This window comes from Ochlerotatus camptorhynchus, unplaced genomic scaffold, assembly GCF_037179485.1.
Source record: "Ochlerotatus camptorhynchus isolate MF236.1 unplaced genomic scaffold, CSIRO-AGI_Acam_v1.1 ptg000770l, whole genome shotgun sequence".
NCBI classification, from domain to species: Eukaryota; Metazoa; Arthropoda; class Insecta; order Diptera; family Culicidae; genus Ochlerotatus; species Ochlerotatus camptorhynchus.
Window position 1 is genome coordinate 362,078 of NW_027041237.1, and position 24,371 is coordinate 386,448.

The following is a 24,371-nucleotide window of genomic DNA, read 5'->3' on the forward strand; positions in this document are numbered from 1 at the left end:
AACATTTGATAATGCAACTTTGAAGCTTATTTGGAAGATACCTTGAGTTAATAGTAAGTTTTCTGGCAAATGTTGGGGGTTCGTGAGCATTCCTGGCATTGCTGAAAATTATGATAGCATCAGATTGCTGGGTTGATGCTTTGATGATTGTTCATTAACTCTTGATTGCTTGTAATACTTATGAATATTTTAGGTGGACAAAAAGGCAAGCTAAGAGGTGGACGCCTGAGCTTTTCCACATTTATATCGCTGTGAAGCAACTGTAAACTCTAGAGGGAATTTATATCTGTAACTGTAACCAGTTCGATTTTGTTTGCTAACCTGATTAAAATATCAAATTTAAATATCTTAAAGATAAATCGTCCAGCTCAACCTTTGTAGGGGTAAGAAGTGGGACCATCATCATCATTTCATTTATTTCATTTTTTATATTAAAAAGATGTGTTGATAAGTTCGCTAGGTTTCAGGTAAGGAAGTCGCATTCCTAGCACTCGATTGCCACCAGTGATGAATCATCATTTGGCAATTGACGCTAGATAAATGTTCTAAAACATGAAAGCCCAGAGCCAAGAAATCTTTTGTGTTCCCATTATATAAGATGGTAAATTCAAAGCATTCAGTGAATTGTAGAACCTATATAAACATTATTGCTTCTTTTAGAGAAAGTATTAGAACTTTAAAACTAACAGTAATAGAATTACTTTTTGAAAATTATAATAGAAACTGGACACACTTGATCCCCTTCTATTTTCTTGAAATTTATGAGGGATTTTTTCGGCAAGTTGCCACAAAGCTTCATATTGACGGAAGGCAATGCTATTGAGTCATTTTTCGTAAGTTTATTTACCATATGTTTTCAATCCTTAAGATTATAAATAAAGTTAATAAGTTAGCATGAAAATTATTGACAAGAAATTTTTATGCAATGACCTTATTAGGAACCATTTTTTATGAACTTTTTTTTTAGTTTTTGGAATTAATTGCATCAATTTTTGTATCATTTGACTGCGTAGAAGTAAAAATAAGATAGCGAATACTTAAAATTATGAGTTCGGTGCATACATTTTGATGTCCAGAGAGCAACATATAAACCGGCTCATAGAGATGCTCCATGTGGAAAATATGCAGTGTTTTAAGCTGTTTAATTTGCATGGATTTCACGATTGGACGATAAATGAAATCAAGCGCTTATCATAATATATGTAATACCCAACATTTCAACCCTCCAAAATAGCAGTTTTTCGGAAAAAGTTGCATTTTCTTAGCTTGTATTAAAAAAATATTTATGTTTCTTAAAATTTTAAATTCTATTAAAAAAAACACGGCTTGTTTACTTTTAAGCATATTTTTTTTGTGAAACTCTAAAAAATAAAGTTTTTTTTTGTGATACTCTAAAACATAATGTTTTTATCAATCTAATTCAATATAAAGATGAACAATTTCAGAACAAACATCTTTGACGAAGAAAGCATGATCCTATGTTGAAATATCGCTGAGATATTCACGATTTACTGAAGGAGGAAATTACATTGTTGCAAGATTTTTTTTTATTCTTTCTATATTCTCAGTGGAAAGTTATGTTTATCAATAAACGGACAATGGCAGATTTCTTAATAGAATTATTTTGATGTTTTCTTTTCTAAGCTACGCCCAATATTAGTTGTTGTTGTTGAGAAAACTGTAACAAAAAAACGTACACAAAACAAGCCGTGACATTTTTTTCTTATAGTTTGGACCCTGATGAATCTGAAAACATTTTAAAAGGGCTAGGTTTCGCCAAAATTTTCAAGAAATAGAATTTTTTGACCTAAGTTAAAAAAAACCATATTAATGTTTATAAAAGATCATCCATGAATCATAGAAAAATTATGTTATTTTGCTTTATTATTATTAAAGTCACTTTAACACGGGAATGAGATTTGAATTCTTGACTTTCGCCGTCCCATTAGCTATATAATAATGATAATTATAGCAACCGCTGATTTTATTATTTTTTTATCCGTAGAAATTTGAAATCGACCTACAAAGGGATTGGCAGATTTATACAAACCCTGTCTATCAGTCCAACTTTATTAAAAGATATCCAGTTGGGAAGGAAGGTATTTCCAAGTGTTGTTAGAGTAGTTTCATATCCAAACATAAATTGCCTAGCTGTTTGTTTCTCTAGCGGTAAATTTTTTGTTTGCCTTATAAGCAAGTTCAAAGGTAATCGAATCAGATAATTATGTTTGGAAGCAACATGTGCAATACTCTGAAAATAAAGGTATCATGATGTTAGTTATTAAAAGTTTGTGATATATATGCGTCCTACTCGCCTTGACACACCCTCACTTTTTTTCTGAAAGTTTCGTTTGTTTTCAATTTTACGCGAACGATGAGACTAACTCAAAATTAAGTTGAATTCGACTATATTTTGTTAAAAGTGGATTTACTCACACATTGAGTTAGATTGTGTGAGCTTTTCCAGGAAAAAATTCCTGAATATGATGTGAATGTGAGTCTAATACTAATAGTATTTCATGGAAAAGCTTGGAAATTTCACGTACGGAAATTTCCCTTGTGAGCAAATCCACTTTTGACAAAATTGAGGCCGCCTTAGATTATTCGACAACTGCAGCTTTAACAGTATGCTGTAGTTGTTGGTCGCGCTAAAAAAACATTCCGTGAAATGACGATATGCAAAAAATGGGGATGTTCCAAAACGAGAAAACAGTATTGTAATAATTAACCATTACCAGTAACGCGATGTTTGGTAAGTAAAAAAGGTCTTCTTCTTTATGGCCTTCCGATAAATGTTCTTGGAACACAAGAGGATGGCTGGGTCTGGTGTAAAGAGTACCGTTGTCGTAAAACGTTATATTCTCATGTGATAGAAGTTCTCTGAAATTAGAATTTAAACATTTTTAAAACCGGGTTTATAATAACTGGAAGAAATATTATCCATTTAAAAATAATAATACATATTGTTTAAGGTAGACTTCCTTGAATTTGCAGTAATAGTAAGACAACTTTGGTGGTCTCTACCCTCTCTATTCCTTATTTTTGTCTACATCGTATTTATTGAGAATAAAATAATTTTGAATTTTTAGAAATCTTCCTGTAAAGCAAGTAAACCCAAGTATACTTTCGAAAATATATAACTGAGGAAACAGGACGCTCAAATCTAATCGAAATGATGAGTGGAATGGAATGGTCAAGCAAAACTGTTGAATTTGAGAATATGAACGCAAGTGAGCCTTGATGAAAACTTTCCAACGGAATTGATAGCGATAATGTTATGTGATATGATATTGAGAGAGAGAGAGATGGTTAAAACAAATGTTTTGCCATGTACCATGAAACCATGAATATTTATTTCAAATTTGAAAATATGAGAACACATGAGCGTGTCAAAAAAAATCAGAAAAGAATGTCATCAACATACATTTTGTTTTAACTGCATCAAGGCTTGTATCTCTACATAGAATTTACATATTTACCTGTAAACGTATGGTCCCACTTCTTCGAAAGACATTTTTTCAGCTTCTCCTTTAAGATATTGCGCTGCGTTTGTTACGTTGAATAAATATATTTTTATGTAAAGGTCAACCGGTGGTGTTCGCCAAAGTTCAAATATTTCTCCTCCATGCTCGAATATTAATTTCTGCAATAAAAATAAAAATAGGTGTGACGCCGAATTGTTTTTTTTTTCACATCTTGCATACAAAGTTTTACATAGCTTTATTTGTTATTTGTTCACAATATAGACTACTTAATTCATAAAACAGCAAAAATGCATTCCGCTAACAACCCAATTTCATTACTTCAATACTCAAAAACTAGTATACTAATACTAAAATCGAATACCTCATACACTTCGTTCAATGGTCTACAACTGGGAGGGAGAAGCAGATAGCACAAAAGGAATTTATGTTATAGCTTGTTCTTCTTGTCATGGAAATTTGTGCCATTGAAATCAAATCAAAATAGGTGTAGCAAAATAGCCTGTTTTGCTTTGAGATGTAGTGTGTAGTGTTTGTTTGAGATTGTCCAGTGTGCAGTGAGAAAATGTACTTTTATGTTCCGTATTTTATTATGCCACTAAATATTTTGACAAAAACTTCGTTACTGGTATCTTTCAATATTGATTTGTGTATATTCAATGAATGAATTAAAAAAAAAACGATGTCCTATTGAATAAGATAGTAGGAAACGACAGCTTGTCATAAATTTTTTTACACAAAATTTCAACACCGCCTTGTGTATTCTTGTTGAACTGTAAGAAAAGCACCATCAAACTACTTGGCTCCCAATGACGGCAATCGTGACAGCTTAATTCTGGCTCCTGATGATGTTCATATTTTTCGAGTCAGCTTCTCCCTCCCAGGTCTACAAGATTTATCCAGAGGATTGTGCCCGGGAGTCCAGGGATGTTCTGAAGCACATTACTGCAATCGATATGGTTACTTAGCACGTCAAAAACGAACAGCCTCTGCAGGAAACTACAGTGACTCGACAAAATTTGAAGCGCATGTTCGTATGGAGTTAGATTTTCAGAAATGGTCCACGGAAACCGCTGTAATGCAGTTTTGCGATGTGTTTTTATACATGTGTACATATTGCACTCAATATTCCAGTATGCTACAAACCTAAAATACATGTACCTAAAATTTTATTTCACTAAATGATAGTTTGGGACTGCTTGCTTCATAATCTGTAAGATTAACATTTTTCATCGGTGAAAATTTGAATTTTTTAATTTTTTATGTCTTTTTAACGTAAAAATACCTTTTGATTTTTTAAAAATATTGGAACAAGATGTCGCAAATCTAAAAACAGCCGTTTTTTCTTCTAGTTTTAAGAAAAAAATACGTTTAGAAACATTTCTTCTGTGTCGTCATTGCAAAAAGTTTGAAGCAAAAAACCGGAAAAATCAACCATTTTTTCGTATTATATTAGTTTTTCAGTTCAGACGCCTACTGTTAGTTATATCATTTTTATTGTCATGAAATTAGGATGTACAGAAAGATGCAGATCGTCAAATTCATTTGTATAAGTAACGCGAAAATATTGTAAACACAAATAGTGACGTCACTATTTGCATGGACAGCATACGGAGCCCTGCGCGTATATAGTTGAGATATTACTTAAATCGTGTCACTCACACATTATAGATTTATCTAAAGTTTTTTGCGGAAGTAGTTATGTTGCTGTGTACAGGTGTTCAAAAGGTAATATGATTATTGTCTGACAATAATTGTAATCTAATAGCTTTGAAGGTGTGGCCTTCAAACAGGTTGTTGTCCATGATTTTTCAAAGGACCACATAGTGAGAACCCGTAAAGATATGAACCACGATTTCTGCCATCTTTTGTCAGGTAGCCAGAGAGACGATAAACTCACTGAAACCTCTGAGCAGTAAAGAGCCTGAACGAAAAAAAAACTGTTGAAAGGTTGTTCATCGTACCTCACTGAAATCTCTCCTGTAGACGAAAGCTTATATCCCACTGATACACGTGTTTTTCTTCCGTTACAATTTGACAGCTGTACAGCATTTTTTGAAACAGGGTTCGTATTTCGAATTGCACTAGCAACAAATTGCTCTTTGACATCTCCGGAAATATTCAAAAGGTTTTGAATTTTGGCGACTTTTAGGATAAATCTTCATTATTTTCTGGTAAAAAATTGGCAACGATCACTCACTTTTTTTTTTTTTTGTTCGCTGTTCTCTGATGACGGCTAAGACCATGATTGGTCCATCTTGCCAGGTGTTCTTGGTTTTGATTCATAGATGTAATTTTATTTCCTGAATGAAGCGGGTGATCTGCTTCATCGTTGTCTCACATTCATCTTGCAGTATCCAGACGAGCGGCATGCAGTATTCCAGTGCTGGGAATTTGCTTCTGATATGGTTGAATTTCGGGCAAATGTACAATATGTGCTCTAGGTTTTCCGTCTCATCGCATTCGGTGCATCGGTCATTTGGTTCCATTTTGAACATCGCTTTTCTTTCTTTCGTTAGGGTGTGCCCTGCTCTTATCCTGCTCATGATTCTTTTTTCTTCCGTTGATAGTATCAAGTTTTTGAACCAAATATTCCTGCGTAATTGTGCTTGTACTGATCTGTACCATTTACCTTTATCTTGACTCGTAGCTTCGAAGACTCTTCTCCATTCCTCCCACGATTCTTTTTTTGCTAGAACTATCGCATCTCCGAAGGTGTTTGAGTTGTGTATGCTTTGGGTCCCTTCTGTTCTCCTAACTGCTTTTCCGTCTACTATTTCGTTGCCCTGGATTCCTGAGTGGCTCGGGATCCATTGGATTTTTAAGTTTCGGCATTCAACTTTTTGGAATAGTTCAACTATATTGCTGGCTATGTAGTTTTCTGGGACTTCCTTCCTGTTCCTCAGGATGGCGCATGCACTCGCTGAGTCAGTCAAGATAACCGCTTGCTTTATATTGTTTTCTATGGCCCACTCCACTGCCTTTTGCAGGGCTAGCAGCTCCGCATTGGTTATTGGAAAATTGTCATTTATTTTATCCGCTTTGCTGGTCTTGGATGTTTCGTCGAATATTGCTATCGCCGTTCCTGAACTAGTCTTACTCGCGTCGGTGAAGATCCTGTTGTATCCTTGGTATCTTGTGCTGATAGTTTCCATATATAGTTTCTGCCACTGCTGTGCTGGTAAATTAGTTTTCTTCTGTTGGTCCTTTGTTAGCGTGCTCCGAACGTGATACGACATATCCACTTTCGGGAAGTATTGGAGGCGGGTTAATTTGCTGATTTCCTCATTTTTTGGGTGAAGTTGCATAATAAAATCGACGTGTTTGTCTGTCACAAGCGTTATGTATGATCCGTTTGGTTTTTCATTATCAACGGTTCGTTGGATAAACTTTGAGAGTGGGTTTTGATGGTATGTGCTCCTCAGGATTTCCCTTTTTGCTAGATGCTCTATCCGTAGGTCCATGGGAATCTGTCCAGTTTCTGAGATCATGACGTGCACCGGCGTTGAAGGAAGGTATCTCATCGCAATTCGTATGTACGAATTTTGAACGGTTTGGATCTTCTTCAGATTGGTTTTCGCGGCGCTGCCATAAATGCTTGCTCCGTATTCTAAACGGCTTCTCACCAAAGCGTTCCCAACTTTTCCTAGTGTTTCCGGGTTGGCGTGGCTATTCCTTCCCGCTAGTAGTTTTATCAGTGGAATTTTTTTGGCTGCTTTGTTCCGTATTTCCTCTATGTGCTTTCGATGACAGAGCTCACGATCTATTACGTATCCAAGGTACTTGTGGGTGTTTGTTATCTCTATGGGTTGATTGTTGATTTTTATCCTCAGTCGACTGGGATCCTTCCTGGAAAACGGTACCGCCGCACATTTCGATGGGCTCAGCTTCAGATTCCTCGAGAGAAGTTTTTCATGCAAATCCGACAGGACTCCGAAACTCCTCCAGCGTTTCTCCTATCACAATGATGGCGAAGTCGTCGGCAAATTGTACCAGCTCACACCCTTCTCGTTCTACATCGTGGAGTGATGCCGTGTATAGGTTGAAAAGGATAGGCGAAAGCAGACAACCTTGCGGTAGGCCTTCGGTGACGTTCCTTCTGATTCCTTCTTCTTCCGTTTTTAGCAGCAATTCCCGTTTCGTTAGGTAGGTGTACAGCCAGCTGATCAGTTTCGATGGGATAGACATCCCTGCTAGGGTTTGCAGTAGTTTAGTGGTGTCAACTGAGTCGAATGCTTTCGAAATGTCCAGAAAAACAACGTCCTTCTTGCTTTGCTTCCAGTACTGTGTTTACTACATAATTGATCGCTGTTGAGGATGAGTTATGTTTCTTGAATCCGAAGGATCGCGACGGAATCAGGTTTTCTATTTCCGTTAATTCCACTAGCCTATCTTTTACAGCCGAGTTTATTAGTTTTAGACACACATTCATCAAGCATATTGGCCTTTTGGAGCTTGCTAGCGACTGATCTAGATGCGGCTTAGGTATAGGCCTCACCTCGATAACTCTCCATCTCTCCGGAATTCGCTCAGACACAAATACTCGACTCAGCATCTCGCTTATTTTCAACTGCATTCCGAGTGACAAACCTTTTAGGATGCCGTACGACATTCCATCTTCTCCTGCTGCTGAATTTGTTCTTCTTCCCCTCAACACGTTCAGAATCTCCTGATCACGAAGCGTCATTTCGTATGCTTGCATCTCCGGTTTGGTTTCGACTGTAGGGTAGCTAACGTTCTTCTCCTTATCCTCAAAGTAGTGCTCCATGAACGCTAATCCTGCCTCCTGTGTTAGTGTTGTTTTCTTCCTATACTCCCCTGTTAGTGATGTATCTATTCCTTTCACAATGTTCCAGAGATGTTTTGCCGGGGTATTTTCATCTATGTTTTCCGAAAGCTCCCTAACGTAACCTCTCTTGGATTTGCTAAATTCTCGTTTGAACACCGCTCTTCTTCTTTGCAATTCTATATAGTTTGATCTGGTTTTACACTGGTTGTAGTTTTTCAAAGCATTTCTTTTTTCCGCGTAAAGTTTGTCAATTTCTTTAGTCCACCACTTTTTTAGATAGTTTTGCTTCTTGTTTTTCACTATGTACGATGACTTTTCTATCACTTCTTCAAATAACTCTTGCATATCTTCCGGACTGTATACGAACTGCGGTCTTATCGAATTAATTGCTTCTATTACCCTACTCTGATTAACCTTTTTAACACACTGTTGCATTACTTTCATTTCACTACTTATTTCTATCACCAACGGCAGATGCACTGAATTGAAGTCTTCCTCTTCTACGCTCCACGTGGTTTTCCTCGTGATGCCAGCGGTCGCTAGCGACAGATCTATTGCTGAGTCTCTGTTTCCAGGCTTCGAAATGGTTGTCGGCTGTCCGTCGTTGAGGAGTATCAGCTTTGATGAGTCGATCAAGTGTTTCAGCGCTTTTCCTCTCCTACATTCTTCTGCGATTGGGCTCCAGCTACGATGGTGAGCGTTCATATCCCCTCCAACTACTACTTTCCCCTTCCAACTGTTCTATCCATTCGAACAGTTTCCCCATTTCGTCGATCATCGCTTTGTTGTTCGTCGGGGGCGCGTATACTGACACAAGGGAAACCGGATCGAACCCTTCTATGATTTTCGCTGCTACTACTTCTAGCCATTTGAACTCCGGTGTTTTTATTTTTGCTAGAGTGATCGTTTGGTCTCCTAGGATTCCTACGCCGCCATGGTCCTCTGGTCTGCATTTTGACACTAGTTTGAATCCCCTCATTACGAATGGTTCTCCCTCCTTAATCCATATTTCTTGAAGCAAAGCTATTTGTATTTGGTTACCTGCCATAAACTTCTTCAATTCTTCTCTTTTCTCGCTTGGTCGGATACTAGTAATGTTAAGTTGGACAATTCGTAGTTGTTTACTGGCCATTGTTGTTGTTTGCGGCTATTCTCTGCTCTTCTGGATTGTTGTTGTTGGTTTCGGCGGTAACAATGTCGTTTATCTTTTCGAAGACTTTTATCAGGATTTGATCCGTGTCTATTTCGCTTCTTGGGGCGTTCATCTGTTTCGCTAGTTGGAGTTCGATGAGGGGTTTCAGCCAGACCTGCAACATCAGTTGTTTGATAAGTTCCTGTCACACACTTGCCAGCATGCTTTCGATTAGCGTTGCGTTGACCAAGTTCACCGCACCCAGATTCTGAGTATCCTGTTCCGTTTCCACGTTCGTATTCTTGTCCTTCCTTTGCGTAGCTTGAGAGTATGTTCTTCTTGTATCCCTTCCCTTAGATGCCGCTTTTCCTCTTTGACTGCATCCTTCGCCCCCTGACCGCTGGCTCTCTTCGCCGCCTACTTCGGGAAATTCGGAATCCTCGTCCAACAGCTCGAACCTGTTTGACAGCTTAGGGAATTTTGATTCAGCTTCATGGTAGGGCTTTCCAGTTCTTTGCATTTCCCGTAGCACATTAACTCTCCTTATTCTCTCCGCACAATCCCGATCGTCGGCCGGGTGGTCTTGGTTACAGTTTGCACATTTGGTTGTCATCTGGCACTCACCTTCCAGCTCATGCGACTTGGAGCACTTCTTACATCTCGATTTTGCCTTGCAGTGCTGGACCGGGTGACCAAACCTCCAACAGCGCATGCATTGCTTCATTGGGAACACGTACATTTCAGCTCTGAAGGCGGAGTTGTAGATCTTCACCAAGGGTGGTACCTTGTTTCCCTTCACTGTCACCTTCAGGTTCCAGGTGGGAACTAGTTGGCTCTCCCTCTTTCGCAAAACACGCTCAACCTTAAGCACCGGAGCTTCTGCCCAGATGTTCTCCTTTATTTCCTCTTCAGTGTATTCTTTCGGCACTCCTCGGATGAAACATACCGTTTCCCTCAATGATACTGGCTGGAACAGCTTCAGGTTGTGCGCCGCAAGGTTTATTTTCAAGAGACTCGCGTAATCCTCCTTTCTGTTCAATTCCACCTTGTACCGGAATCGTCCGAGCTTCGTAATTTCCTTGTAGTTCTCGAATTTCAGCCCCGCCTGAATTTTTCCAACACTGACCGGATGGTTTGGTGCGTCCTTCTCGATGTCTATCGGTTCCAGGAAGGCCACCTCCGATAAGTAGCCTTTGCTTCCCGTTCCCGATGTTCCTGCCTTCTGTTGTTTACCGTGTGTCGTAGTCGTTTGCTGGTTTGTTGGTTGGGACCGGGTAGTGGTCCTTGTGTTTACTCTCGTCTGCGTACTCATTTTCTTCTCTTCGCACTTAACCTAACTTTTTTCTAGCTTATCTTTTATGGATTTTTCTCTATGAATTTTATATACAGCTTAATATATACACTTTTTTCTCAGCTTAAGTTGCTTGGAAAGTGCCTTTAAAGAAGTTTTACTATAAATTGAAAATCACAAATTTGCAGCCGGTTTCGGAAAACTTTTTCACGAAGTAGAAAATCACTCGACTTTGCACCGATCAAAACATTGCTCATCTCACATTTCGATCACTGACTTCAGGGTTTGATGAAGGAATTTCGGATGTTTTGCCTTTTTAAAGCACAAAATGCACACTTTTCCACGGTTCTCCTCGTGACCGCACATTATGGTTTTTACTTATCAATTGAAGCATACGCTTATATTAATGATTCAAAATCTGACATATCTTCAATGGTGAAGCAATTGGTTATGTTGTGTGAGCAGTCTTGTAAGCGGTCACGGTAGTTGACACATTTTCTGTGATAATCAACTGCTTTTGCCTCCAACACTTGAAAACAAGCTATCACAGTACCAAACTAAATATATATATAAAATATTATTTCACATTTTACATTGGCAGCACTGTCTGTTGTTGTGTTTACAGTATTCATTACGATTTTCTAAGACCAATTTTCGTGATTTTAATTTGTTTTATGTTGCGTGTCCGTTTGTTTATTTCATTCTCCACCCTCCGTCGGTAAAGTTCAGAGCATTTCTAGTGCCAACCGTGTATAAAACGTGTCGCGAGTGCTGTGCTTTGTTTGGTATTGTGTTGTCACTGATTAGCAACGCAAATTTTTTCGCGTGAAGCGACATCTCCTGGAATAAAAAGGAACCAGTGCTGGCTGTCGTGAAGCATATTTGCTGGCGATATCACTTTCGATCGAGCATCAGTAAGGATGGCATGCACCAGTTGCAAAAAGTTGTATCGGATTCGGAGAAAATTTTTTGCCGCGGGTACTGCGGTAATTTGTTTCACTTGATCTGGGCAAAGGTGGATCATTCGCTACACGAGGCGTTGGGAACCCATTGCCGGAATCTTTTCTGGATGTGCGATGGTTGCGCGGATGTGTTTTCCAGCGACCACTTTAGGAAAATTACGTCACGGTGCACTGCTGAAAATTTATCTGATGAAACTTCAGTGAATTCGCTAAAGGACGACATAGCTGGGCTGAAGGACATGATAAATGTTCTTTCTGCAAAGGTGGATGCCAAACCTCCAGCTCCCGTTTTGAATCCTTCATGGCCGAAAATCTTTGGGTCGAATCCTGTTCCCAACACTCCGAAACGGAAGCGTGATGAGAGCCTGTCGTCGGCGAAAGCTCCGGTTACTCGTGGGACTAAATCGGCCTTTAATACGTTGAAAACAGTGCCACAGCGTGAGCATCTGCTATGGATTTATCTGTCAGCTTTTGATCCCAACACTCCAGATGATGACATCGCATCGCAATTACCGGCCTGAATCTGGGCCCCGATGTGAAACCTAAGGTTATCTGGTTAGCTTTGTGACTTTCAAAGTGGGAGTTAGTAAGGATCTGAAGGACGTTGCATTGTCAGAAGAAACATGGCCTGAGAACGTGTATTTCCGTGAATTCTAAAATCGCTCAAAAAACCGTCAAGTCATCAGTATTGGTGCAAAACCACCAGCGGATACCGGTGGCCTATAGTATCCTCTACATTGAAATCAATCAATTCACCGCTGCTTGCTGAAATCAACCCAGAACGCACTGCCTGTAGCATTGTGGAAGCCCCTAGTCCTCCCGACCCAGTCGTGTTTGCTGTTTGTTCCTGCCTTCACAGTCGTTCTGGACCTGTGGCCGAGGTTGGTGTCGGGGTCTTCCAGAACCCTCTTACAGGCAAGTATTCCTCACGTATCAGCAATTCGTTGGTTGATAGTTCTTTGGCTTCCAGGATATCGTTACGGCCTGACTCTACCGAAAACAAGCTTCTCAATTCCGAACCAAACACCAGGATGGTTCACCTAGAGCAGCAACGAGTACCTCAACGTTATCTTCCTTTATCATCGTTCACTTCTTCACCGGGCCGCACTGCACTCAGAACATTGGAAGCCCCTAATCCCTCCGACTCAGTCGAGCTTGCTGGATCCCGCCGTCATAGTCGTTCCGGTCCTGAGTTCGGAAACGGAGACGGGGTCTTCCAACCTGTGACCACAGGCAAATACAGTTGCATAGATGAATATTTGTCAAGTTCTGATACCTCTTCGAGTTGCAGTTTACCTTCTTGCGGGACACACGCTGTATCTCAACGCGGTTTACGTGTGTACTATCAAAACACCAGAGGACTCAAGACTAAATTGGATGATGTTTATCTTGCTGCGCTTGACGAGGAGTTTGACGTTTATGTCTTCACGGAGACATGGCTTGATGGGAGGATCAATTCTGTGCAACTGTTAGTGTCTACCGATTGGACCGTAATCTTGCCAACAGTGTTCGTACTCGTGGAGGTGGTGTTCTCGTAGCTGTTTCCAACGCATTTGTCTCTTGCCAGATCACCTATGAACAATTTACTTCGATTGAGACTGCTTGGGTTAAAATTAGCCTCGCTTCACGGAGTATTTTTATTAATACGGTGTACATTCCCCCTGAACGACGTCTCGACTGTAGCATAATGCAACTTCATAAGGATGCTGTAGAATTTGCTTCTTCTATGGCTAATTATTCGGACATGATTCTTATGCTCGGTGATTTCCATCAGCCTAGGCTTATCTGGTCGCACTCAGGGCAGGGATTTGCATATCCAGATCCAATAGCATCTGTTACTACTCCGGCCAGCTGCTTGCTTGTGGACGGTACTGGTTTTCATGGATTGAGGCAGATAAATCTAGTTCCCAACTTTCAGTCTCATTTCCTAGACTTGGTGTTCGTTAGTGAAAATTGACTTCTTGACTGTACCGTTACTGAGGCGCCTGATGTCATCGTTCCTCTTGACAACTTCCATCCTGCTTTGGATATTTCTATCGCAAATAGATCTCAACTTCACTTTGATGAAACTTAGATTGTCTATCGTCTCAACTTCCGGAAGACTGATTTACGTTTGCTGCGACGTTCCTTGTCCGAGATATACTGGAACGTGTTGAATGACCTGGAGATCGACATAGCTGTCGATCGCTATAATTGCTTTCTGCGCGACTGTATTTCTGCTTCAGTGTTAAAGTGCCTACCTCCTAGAAAACCGCCATGGACTAACGCTACTCTCCGCAACCTGAAAAGAGCACGTGCTAGAAAACTTCGTGCCCTTATTCATCGGCGGTGTTTCTTGACCAAACGAAATTTTTCAATTGCCAGTAACAACTATCGCCGCTACAACAAGCTTCTCTACCAGCGGTATGTAATTCGCACTGAACGCAATCTGCGAAGCAATCCTTGGGGATTTTGGTCGTTCGTAAATACTAAAAGAAAGGAAACTGGTCTCCCGTCGAAGGTGTTTCTGGGCAACGACGTAGCATTGACAACTGAGGATAAAAGCAGGCTTTTTACAAGGCACTTCTCGAGCGTTTTCTCGAACGACTCACCATCGCAAACTGAAATCAATCTAGCAGTCTGCGATGTGCCAACCGATGTCGTAAACATGGATGTTTTTACTGTGGATGTTGAAATGGTTCTCTCTGCGATAAGGAAAACTAAATCTTCTTTTTCACCCGGACCGAGCGTTATGCCATCTGCTGTGCTGAAAAAATGCTGTGATATCTTAGCCGCCCCGCTGAACCTGCTTTTTAATCTATCGCTCCATCAGCGTAAGTTTCCCACGCTTTGGAAATGCTCTACTATGTTCCCTGTTTTCAAGAAAGGAGACAAATGCAATGTGGAAAACTACCGTGGGATTACCTCGCTCGGGGTCGAATCTAAAGTGTTCGAGTCGCTGGTCAATGAGAGATTGTTTGGTTCCTGCAAAAACTACATTAGCACCTGCCAACATGGCTTCTTTCCTGGCCGCTCCGTCGAAACGAATCTCGTCAGCTTTACGTCTTTCTGCATGGAAAATGTATCTAAGAAACTCCAAGTGGATGCCATCTACACAGATCTTAAAGCTGCGTTTGATAAAGTTGTGGACGTAATTCTACTAGCAAAACTGGACAAAATTGGATGTTCTGCTCCCTTCTGCAGTTGGCTGAGATCATACCTCGTACAACGGCAAGTTACTGTCTGCATCGGAAACTACTCATCTTACTGCTTCTCGAACAGTTCCGGAGTTCCACAGGGAAGCATACTGGGACCACTGCTCTTCTCTCTATTTGTGAACGATGCAACGTTTATCCTGCCTAGCGTAGGTAAATGTTTTTTTGCTGATGACCTGAAAATTTACATTGTTGTTCACAACCAAGCTGATTGCTTAGAATTACAAAAGCTTCTGGAGATCTTTCATGATTGGTGTGTGCGTAATTGTATGCTCCTGTGCGTCGCAAAGTGTTGTGTGATTAGCTTCCACCGAACTAGAAATGTTATTTTGTTCGATTACAATGTTGCTGACACTGTACTCCAAAGTGTTGATCACGTAAAAGACCTTGGTGTCGTGTTGCATGAAAGACTTACTTACACTCGCCACTTCTCAGCCACAATCGACAAAGCGAACCGTCAACTAGGATTCATGTTCAAAATCTCAAACGAACTCCGGGATCCTTTGTGTTTTAAAGCTCTTTACTGCTCATTGGTGCGCTCATTGCTTGAGTTTGCGTGTGTTGTCTGGAGTCCCTACCAGGCATTATGGATTGCACGATTCGAAGCTGTCCAACGTAGATTCGTCAGATACGCATTGCGCTATCTTCCTTGGAGCGACCCGCTTAATCTACCACCGTATGCTGATCGCTGTCGTTTGCTGGGCTTGGATACTCTTGTTGAGCGGAGAAACGCATCGCAGGCTGTCTTCGTTGCCAAAGTTTTGCTTGCTGAATATGATGTGCCGGAGTTACTGGCTAACATTAATATATATGCACCTGTCCGTACACTCCGTCCGAGAGCTTTGCTACAGAAAAATTTTGAAACTATCCTAAGAATTCAATATCCATAGGTTCTTTTCGGAATATTTTAGAACTTTTTTTTCTCAGAACACCTTGGAACTGAAATTCCCCTGAAGTTAAGAAGAATTTCCGCTGAATTCTCAAGATTTTTTTCCCAAAATGAGCTTGAAATTATCCTTGTTATTTCCTTGAAATTTTCCCCTACATCCCTTTGGAATTTCATTCAAAATTTGATTCTCTCGGTATTCTTTTTGAAATTATTTTAGAACTATCGGCAGGATGCACTAGAAATTATTCGCAGAATTTTCATGAAATCATCCCCAGAAATCTTTTCTTCTAGAAATGTCCTCAGAATTCAATACCCTTGAGGTTCTTCTCGGAAGTCAAGTTTAAGTTGTTCGTCCATGCACCAAAACGTTGTATTTTTTCTACCAGAAATGTTCAATAAAGCTTGCCCCTTCATTCATCAGAACTGTGCAATTTTTACATCAGGAATTTTCAATTCAGCTTGCCCCTCCATGCAACAGATTGTTGCAAATCTCACACCAGAAATTTTCAAAACAAACTTGCCCCCATAAAATTTCAATTAACCAGAACGATGCAAATTTTCCACCGTTAATGTTCAATAAAAATTGCTTCTCCAATCTTCTGATCAGTACAGATTTCCTTTTTCCATTTTCCACCAGACATTTTCAATATAGCTTGCTTCTCCTATCATCAGAATGTTGCATGTTTTCCACCAAATAAAGCTTGCCCCTATTTTCATATTTTGAGAATGTTCAGTAAATCAGCTTCCCTCCAATCATCAGAATGATGCAAATTTTACACCAGAAAATATTATTAAAGTTTGTATCTCTATTAAGCAGAAGGATCCAAATTTAAGACCAAAATCTTTTCCGAAAAGCTTGCCCATCCGTTCTCCAGAATGGTGCAGATTTTCCACCATAAATCTTCTGTTCATTTCATTCATCACGGCGATGCAAATTTTGCACCAGAAATTTTCAATAAAATATGCTCCTCCATTCACCAGGTTCACCAAAAATTGTCAGTGAAGTTTGTTTCACCATGCACCTTCGTGGTGTAATTTTTAGGCTTTGCCTCTTCAAATTTTCCACCATAAATTTTCAATGAAGCTTTGATTAGTCCCTCCATGCACCACCTTGATGATATATTTACACCAGAAATATTCAATAAAAAGCTTTTTCTTCGATTTACCACCACGAAGGTGAATTTTATCAATCTTAAATTTACCCTCTTCTTTTAGCCCTCCATGAACCACCTTGAAAAAAAAAGAATTACACTAAAATGTTTTGTATGCACTGTGGTGCAATTTTTCAACCAAAAAATTTCATTGAAGTTTGTCCCTTCATGCACCTTTGTGAAACAATTTTCAGGCACCATCTCAAAGGAATTGACGCATTAAAAGGTTTTCAGTGCCCTTATATTATGAAATGAAGTTATTTTACCTTCATATCAAGTTATCAAGGAATCAAGTTATTTTATATCATGATTTTGTATTTTTTTTTTTTTGTTAATTACTTTATTTGTACAGGCTCAATCGAATAAACTTTACAGTGCCAAGTTATCATTTTCATTATACATTATAAATGTCTTAAATCTAAAATTAAAGGATTGGAACCGATTACTCGCGGTCTTCTCGAGGTTAGTGGACAATTGTTTGGATCGGGAGAGGGAAAAGGAGATTTGGAATATGATTTATGATTAAAAAATGTCACTATTTCTAAAACATATACTTAATCCTATCGACGTTATATCAACTCTGTAATTATACAATTATTACAGAAACAAATCTACAAAAAAAACACACACACACATACAAAACACAAACTAAACACAAGGTTAATCAAACTTACAATCTATGGTTAATATTCTTCAAGAAAACATATATGAGTTGCATAAACTCCAGATCGCGTCTAGCCAAAATATCCCGAACTGGAACATTAGGTTGTCTACCTCGAGCCCGAAGGGAATCGTACAACTTGGATCTGACTCCACGGTGCTCAGCACATGACCAAATAATGTGATCTGCGTCCTGGTAACCTTGTCCACATTCACAGAGATTACTGTCCCCCAGCTCAACACGGAACAAGTGAGCGTTTAACGAGTATTGATTGGACATGAGGTGAGACATCATACGAATGAAGTCTCGACCCACATCCAACCCCTTGAACCAAGGACACTTCCACACCTTAGGGATGATTGAATATAACCATCGTCCCAAACTCCCTTCACTCCATTTATTTTGCCAGCTGGCGAGTGACTGTTGACGATAAATGAAGAAAAATTCGTCGTAGGCGATTTGTCTATCGTAAATATCGCCTTCCATAGCGCCCACCTTTGCAAGCGAGTCCGCCTTCTCATTGCCCGGAATCGAGCAATGAGATGGGACCCATGCAAAGGTGATGACAAAAGATCTTAAAGATAAAGCACTTAGAAGCTCTCGTATTTTCATGAGAAAATACGAGGAGTGCTTTACCGGCCTCATGGAGCGAATAGCCTCGACAGAACTGAGACTATCCGTAAAAATAAAATAATGATCTGGTGCAAGTGAGGTGATCGTTTCTAGCGTATAATGTATTGCCGCCAGTTCAGCAACATATACGGAACAAGGAGCATGAAGCATTCGAGAGGCGCTATGAAATTCGTTATAAATACCAAAACCTGCGGACGCCTCTATTAGTGATCCATCTGTGAAGAACGATCTTGCGGAATCAACTTGGCCAAACTTTGCAGCGAAAATTGACGGAGCAATCATGGAACGATGATGCTCTGGGATTCCGCAAATCTCTTGCGTCATGGATAAATCAAATAGAACAGAATTGTCGAAGTCGGAGAAGCAAACACGATAGCATGATTTTGTAAATGTGGGAATAAAAATTTTATTTATAAAAGGAGGAGCAATTGCCCCCCCCCCCCCACCTTGCCCCACCCTGTGCACGCTAGTGTTTATAAGCCAACTTTTCCAGCATGTGTAGTGATTATTGCATAATCGGGTAAAGGTTGAGTAAGCGCCTTTCGAGTTCACATACAACTAAACAGCAGGATAACAGCTGTATACAAGCGTAAATAGATATGCAATAAGAGCTTGTTCCAACCGTCACAACAACTAGAAGTAGCTGACTAAGTTCGCCAGATTTGCTTGTATAGAGGTTTACTGAAGGTTTCCTCATATCGTATAACATTTGAATACAGCTTGAGGCTGTATACATGAAATGAGTAAAGCGTTTACATTACGAAAATTGTTAGTTGGGTACTCAATCCCACGGATCAAATTTCATGCCACCTCAAATGAGAAAACTTACGCGCCTAGTGTGAGCGGATGAACAAATAGTGAGTGAAATTTCATGCAGGGATAATTTACTCTTGATATGAGTTCACCAGTTGCATACAAATGAATTGGGATAGTGCGTGTCGTTTCGAATAGTAACAGTGAACATTTGTAGCATTTGAACTTCATGCTACATTAATTTAATATCTAATTAGAATACCGCTACATAACACCGGGCTTGATTTACGAAAATTTGGTTGTAGGAGTACCAAATTTTCGTAAGGGCAAACCTTACGATATCACAGCATATATATCACTGATCAATATAATAAATTCAAAAACTAAATAAATAAATAGATATATCTCTATATAAATAAATTCCAAAATAAATATGTAAAGAAATAACTGTATAAATAAATAAATAAATAAATAAATGATTAAATTACTTTGTAAATAACAATCAAAGAGTCTAAGTGAATAAATAGGTAAATAAACTCTTCAATAAATAATTTATAAATTACAACAACAACATCCATATTTCATCAAAATATACAGCTACTGGAAATAATTGACACAATTATTTACAAGCTCAACCGGTATCATGAATGGGAAAATGTCCTAACCTTCCTGAGTCATCAGAGTGATCCATATAATAATTCAGCTGGATGAGTTTAAACTAAAAAAAACCAAAATGGCTTTTTTATCAATATTCCTAGAATTTTGATAAAAACCGAACCCGAAATTAACCCCAGAATCGTAACCGGATCATTTAGCAATGAAACTAACTATTCCTAACGATGGATAAACTATCCCATGCTAAATTCACCTTACTGTCTGCTCTTAGATCGAACATCAAGGCTCTTCCTTGATACAATGTCTTTCTAAGCTACAAACTATATCTCCAAAACTACTTCAACATAATATAACCTAACGATCTTTTCAACACCAATAAAATTGGCTAGAAAGAGAGTTACATCATATTGAAAATAACCTCAACTTAATAAATATGCTTAAATAGTCACTCCAAATATCGTTTCAATCATGTTTCTCACGTCAAGCTACAAACTCGACCAACCGAAACATACTATAGTATGTTTCGGTTGGTCGAGTTTGTAGCTTGACGTGAGAAATAGAAATGAACTGCCTGACACAACTCATGAACGCTGAACGTATATGGAATACTCTCAATGATTCATCAAGAAACGTCAAAACAAAGTGGCAAACTTTTGATTTTATCGTAGCGATAACGAAGGGAAAGTTTATTTTATTCATATTTCCTGTGAATTTTGATTGTTTCGTGCAAAGATAGATTGTAAGTGATCCGGAAATGGTGCATTTGTGTGGAAAACATCAAATTATTCCGGTTGATTTAAGGTAAACAACGAAAATCGACGCACCTGGACAACAAAATGCTGGAATCTTCGGCAACAACAAATTGGATGTGATTTTATTTACGATGGCCTATAACTTGAAGATTTTTGACGGATCGACGCAATGATTGATGAAAACCGAAGTTTTGAACGGATGAGAGCGTTGTGGATCAGAGATAAGTTGGATTCCAGTTGCAGATCATTGTGTGAATTGGAATTAATTGCATGTTTTCTTTTTAGGAACAATCAGATGGGCAACAACAAAAAACAGTTCTAGCGATGCACAGATTTGCTTGCATCGCTTTGCCAATAAGCCCAAAATTTTACGTCACGATTGAGATATTGGAAATCGCTCCACCATTCGAAGTTGGTTTCCAATTGGATAAATAATAAATAACAATAAATTAACTATCAAAGGTAATAAATAAATAAATAAATCTGAAAATCTTTAAATTGTATATCCTAATTTAGATAAATAATGCATCCCTTAAAGTAATAAATAATGCATCTAATAAAAAAAATAACCATGTAAATAAATAAATAAACATCTTCATAAATAAATAATATGATAAATAGAAAAAATAATATCTTTATACATGTTCACCATAAATCCTCTAGCATTAAGTACTAATATAGCTTTAAGACTCGATGTGCGCTACTTACTAACATGTATCAATTGAAAGAATTTACCCATCGTTACTATCAACATAAACATTATGAAACTTTGGTAGAGTGGGGAAGTACATTTACAACCTAAAGGATATTTTTACAAAGCAAATTATTTCTAAGTTGGTCCTTAGCTTCTTATTTTCTCATCAAGTCAGTTGTTTTGTAAGCTGGATTGACTAAGATTTGCTCTTCGTCGTCGATCCATTTATGGATGACCTCCGAGCCTTTGATACGATCAGCATCTGAGAGTCCCCAATCTCAGACTCCCGCTTTATTATTTCCCTTTAAGGTACTCCTCGTCAACGCTTTTAAGCTCGGAGTTTATGGAATATAGCTCATCGTCCTCATGGTACCATCAAGGACTCGCTCTGTCTTCTTGTCGAGGGGATAGGCATTAACAGAACCAACTTACTTGCAGAGATAATAGTCTTCCGGATAATAGTAAAGGCGGTCAAAAGATAACCGTTGACCAACTAATTTGTGAAGTTTCTTCTTGGGCTCGAACGAATGTTCTTGCACCAAGGATGCTCCCAGTAAGTAAAGTTTTTGCTCAGACTAGGTCTGAGCTAAACTTCACAAACGGTGGCAAAGGTGTTTTTTGCAACCAGAGCAAAGGCATCATGGTGCGATTGTTACTACTCAACAAAATTGAGAGCGACATAGCTTGACCACCAAATTAGTTCTACTGGACTAATTTCTTAAAAAAATTACAATTAAATATGCCTAACCTTTTTCCATCTTCTAGGTCGTAGCAATGACTTCCTACCAATCTTTTAACTACTACCTGGACATATTTGGGTGCCAATTTTGAGCAGAACTGTTCCCCCTTGTCTGATTGCTCCGTATTTTTTAAGGAATTTCTCCCCTACTGCATACGTAGGACAATTTATGTTGGAGCGTAGGTTGTAATATGAAGCATGTTTATCATATGCCTTTTTCAAGTTGCTTCTGACATCTTCGAGTAATTTTTGCCTTTCTTCATTTTCCAATTGATGGTTATTTGGTGCATCTACATCTCGTAGTTTTCTGTACTCTCGGCCATCTAAAATTATGTTACGACCGAACAAGACAAAGTACGGTGTATAGTGCGTTGCTTCATGCACTGAATTACGGACAGCACTGGCAATTTGTTGAAGGTTATTTGACCACTCCGTGTGACCCTTCTGGATGGATGCTCGAATTGCAGTAGTAATGACACGGTTCACCCTTTCCGTATCATTAATCTGTGGATGATAGTTCGGTATCCGCCAGTGGTTAACATGGTACTTGGCTAGCAACGATTGAAATTGCTTCGAAGTAAATTGTGTCCCGTTATCCGATAGGATTACTTCTGGCACTCCGAATAGTAGGAACAAGGAATTTTCCACAAATTGTACCAATGACTCGGCGGTCGCTTGTCGAAAGGGCTGTAAACTTAGTGAATAGGTCCGTTACCACTAAGAGGCATATATTTCTGCTTCGGCCTGACGCCGGAAGTGGGCCAACATAATCCATGGCCAGGACCTGCCACGGATATTGTACCACCTTTTTTTGTTCAGCCATAGGTGGAGTCGTATTCTTGTTAGTGGCTTTACTAGTTTGACACAGTAGGCAGCTTCGACAGTGCTTTTTGACTTCAACACCCATCGAAGGCAAAAAATATCACTCCTTAGTGGCTTTCAATGTTTTCTCAGAGCCAAGGTGAGCCTGGTCGTGTACTCCTTTGATTATTTCAATTCTTTTTGATTTCGGCGGGTAGGACTTCCATTGAAACCTGTCATCTTCCAATTTTCCTGCCACTTTGACGAATTTGTATATTTGATCGTCCACGATCCTGAAATCTGGGAACTTCGTAGGATCTACTCTAATTTTATCGAGTAACTCTTGATATTGATATGATAAAGATGGTTTCGACTGACCTTGAAAGGCAATCGGCTAATATATTGTTCATCCCCTTTCTATATTTTAATTCAATATCGTGTGATTGAATTTTCAAAGCCCATCGTAGCAATTTTGAGTTTCCTGATTTTACGCCTATGGTAAAAAACCAAAGAAGCCTTCTGGCATCAGTAACCACCTTAAAACGAGTCCCCTCAACGTAATGGCGGAAATGTTCAATCGCTAGAAGGACGCCTAAACATTCCTTTTCGACGCTTGCATACTTCTTTTGTGTGCTACTAAGCTTTTTGTTAAAGTATGCGATGATCTTTGGCTGGCCATCTAGATGTTGAATTAAGGCAGCTCCTACGGCGTTGTCCGATGCGTTTGATTCAATTACAAATGAACAATTGAAATCAGGGAGAATTGGGGAGATTCTGGAGTTGTCGATTGAAACACCTTCTTCAGTGAGAAGATATCCCAAGTATGACACCTGTTTTCGACAGAACCTGCTCTTATCGAAAGAAATCGTCAAGTTCGCTTTAGTTAGTCGTTCAGCTACTATCTTTAGCAGCAGGATATGTTCATCAAAAGTAGTCGTTGCGATAACAATATCGTCTAGATACACGAAGACGTTAGGTTCTAGATCAAACCCAATTACTCGGTCCATTAAACGACACATTGTAAAGGGTGCATTGGTAAGGCCAAAAGGCCAGACCTTGAATCGAAACAAACCCTGCGAGGTCCTAAAAGCTGTATCGTCTCTAGATTCCTCTTTTAGAGGGATCTGAAAATATGCATCTTTAAGATCCACGACTGAATAGTATTTCGCACTTCCTAGGCTATGGAAGATTTCTCCCATGTTTCGCATAGGGTACGAATTCTTTCTTGTCCATGCGTTAACTCCTCTGGAGTCTAAACAAACTCGTAGTTTGCCATTCGATTTACGAACTGGCACTAGAGCGCTGGCCCATTCGCTGGCACACTCTTCAATGGCATCCATTTTCCGGTATCTCTCAAGTTCTGTTTCCATTTCGGCTTGAACCACTGGTGAACACCTATACAACGGCTGTCGTCTGGGTTTGGCTCCTTCCTTCACACTATTTCGTCTTCTAACAACGATGTCCTTCCTAAACGATGTTCAGTAGCGTATGGGAAAGTTTACATAGTCCTGACTAACTCTTTTCGTTCCTCTAGCGTCAGTTCCTGTTCGGTTGTTCTGGAAGCCTCCGGAAGCTCCAATGCTGGGATATCCAAAGTCTCATCTGGTTCATTTTTTTTTAAATCGGTAACGCTTCAATAGGGAAACACGAGAACTCAATAGTCTCGACCGACTGTCCTTCATCTATGATTGTGCTACATTTCCCCGAATGTCGTTTCCCCGAATGTCACTTCCCCGAACGCCATTTCCCCGAACACCCATTTCCCCGAATGCTGTTTCCCCGAATGTGTCATTTCCCCGAATGAAATATCCCCGAAAAAAAAAGTTAGGAAAT

The 24,371-nt window shown here is 39.3% G+C and overlaps 1 protein-coding gene across 1 annotated transcript in view; it reads right to left on the reverse strand.

Moving 5' to 3' along the window:
* Positions 1-2,018: 2,018 nt before the first annotated feature.
* Positions 2,019-24,371, reverse strand: part of LOC135714981 (lysosome membrane protein 2-like) — a 36,583-nt gene continuing 14,230 nt past the window's right edge. The window contains exons 2-4 of the mRNA XM_065238386.1: positions 3,480-3,643; positions 2,736-2,880; positions 2,019-2,251 (exon numbers count right to left, since the gene is read on the reverse strand). Of these exons, the coding sequence (XP_065094458.1) occupies positions 2,021-2,251; positions 2,736-2,880; positions 3,480-3,643 (540 nt within the window). The 3' untranslated portion in view covers positions 2,019-2,020. The remainder of the gene's footprint in view (positions 2,252-2,735; positions 2,881-3,479; positions 3,644-24,371) is intronic.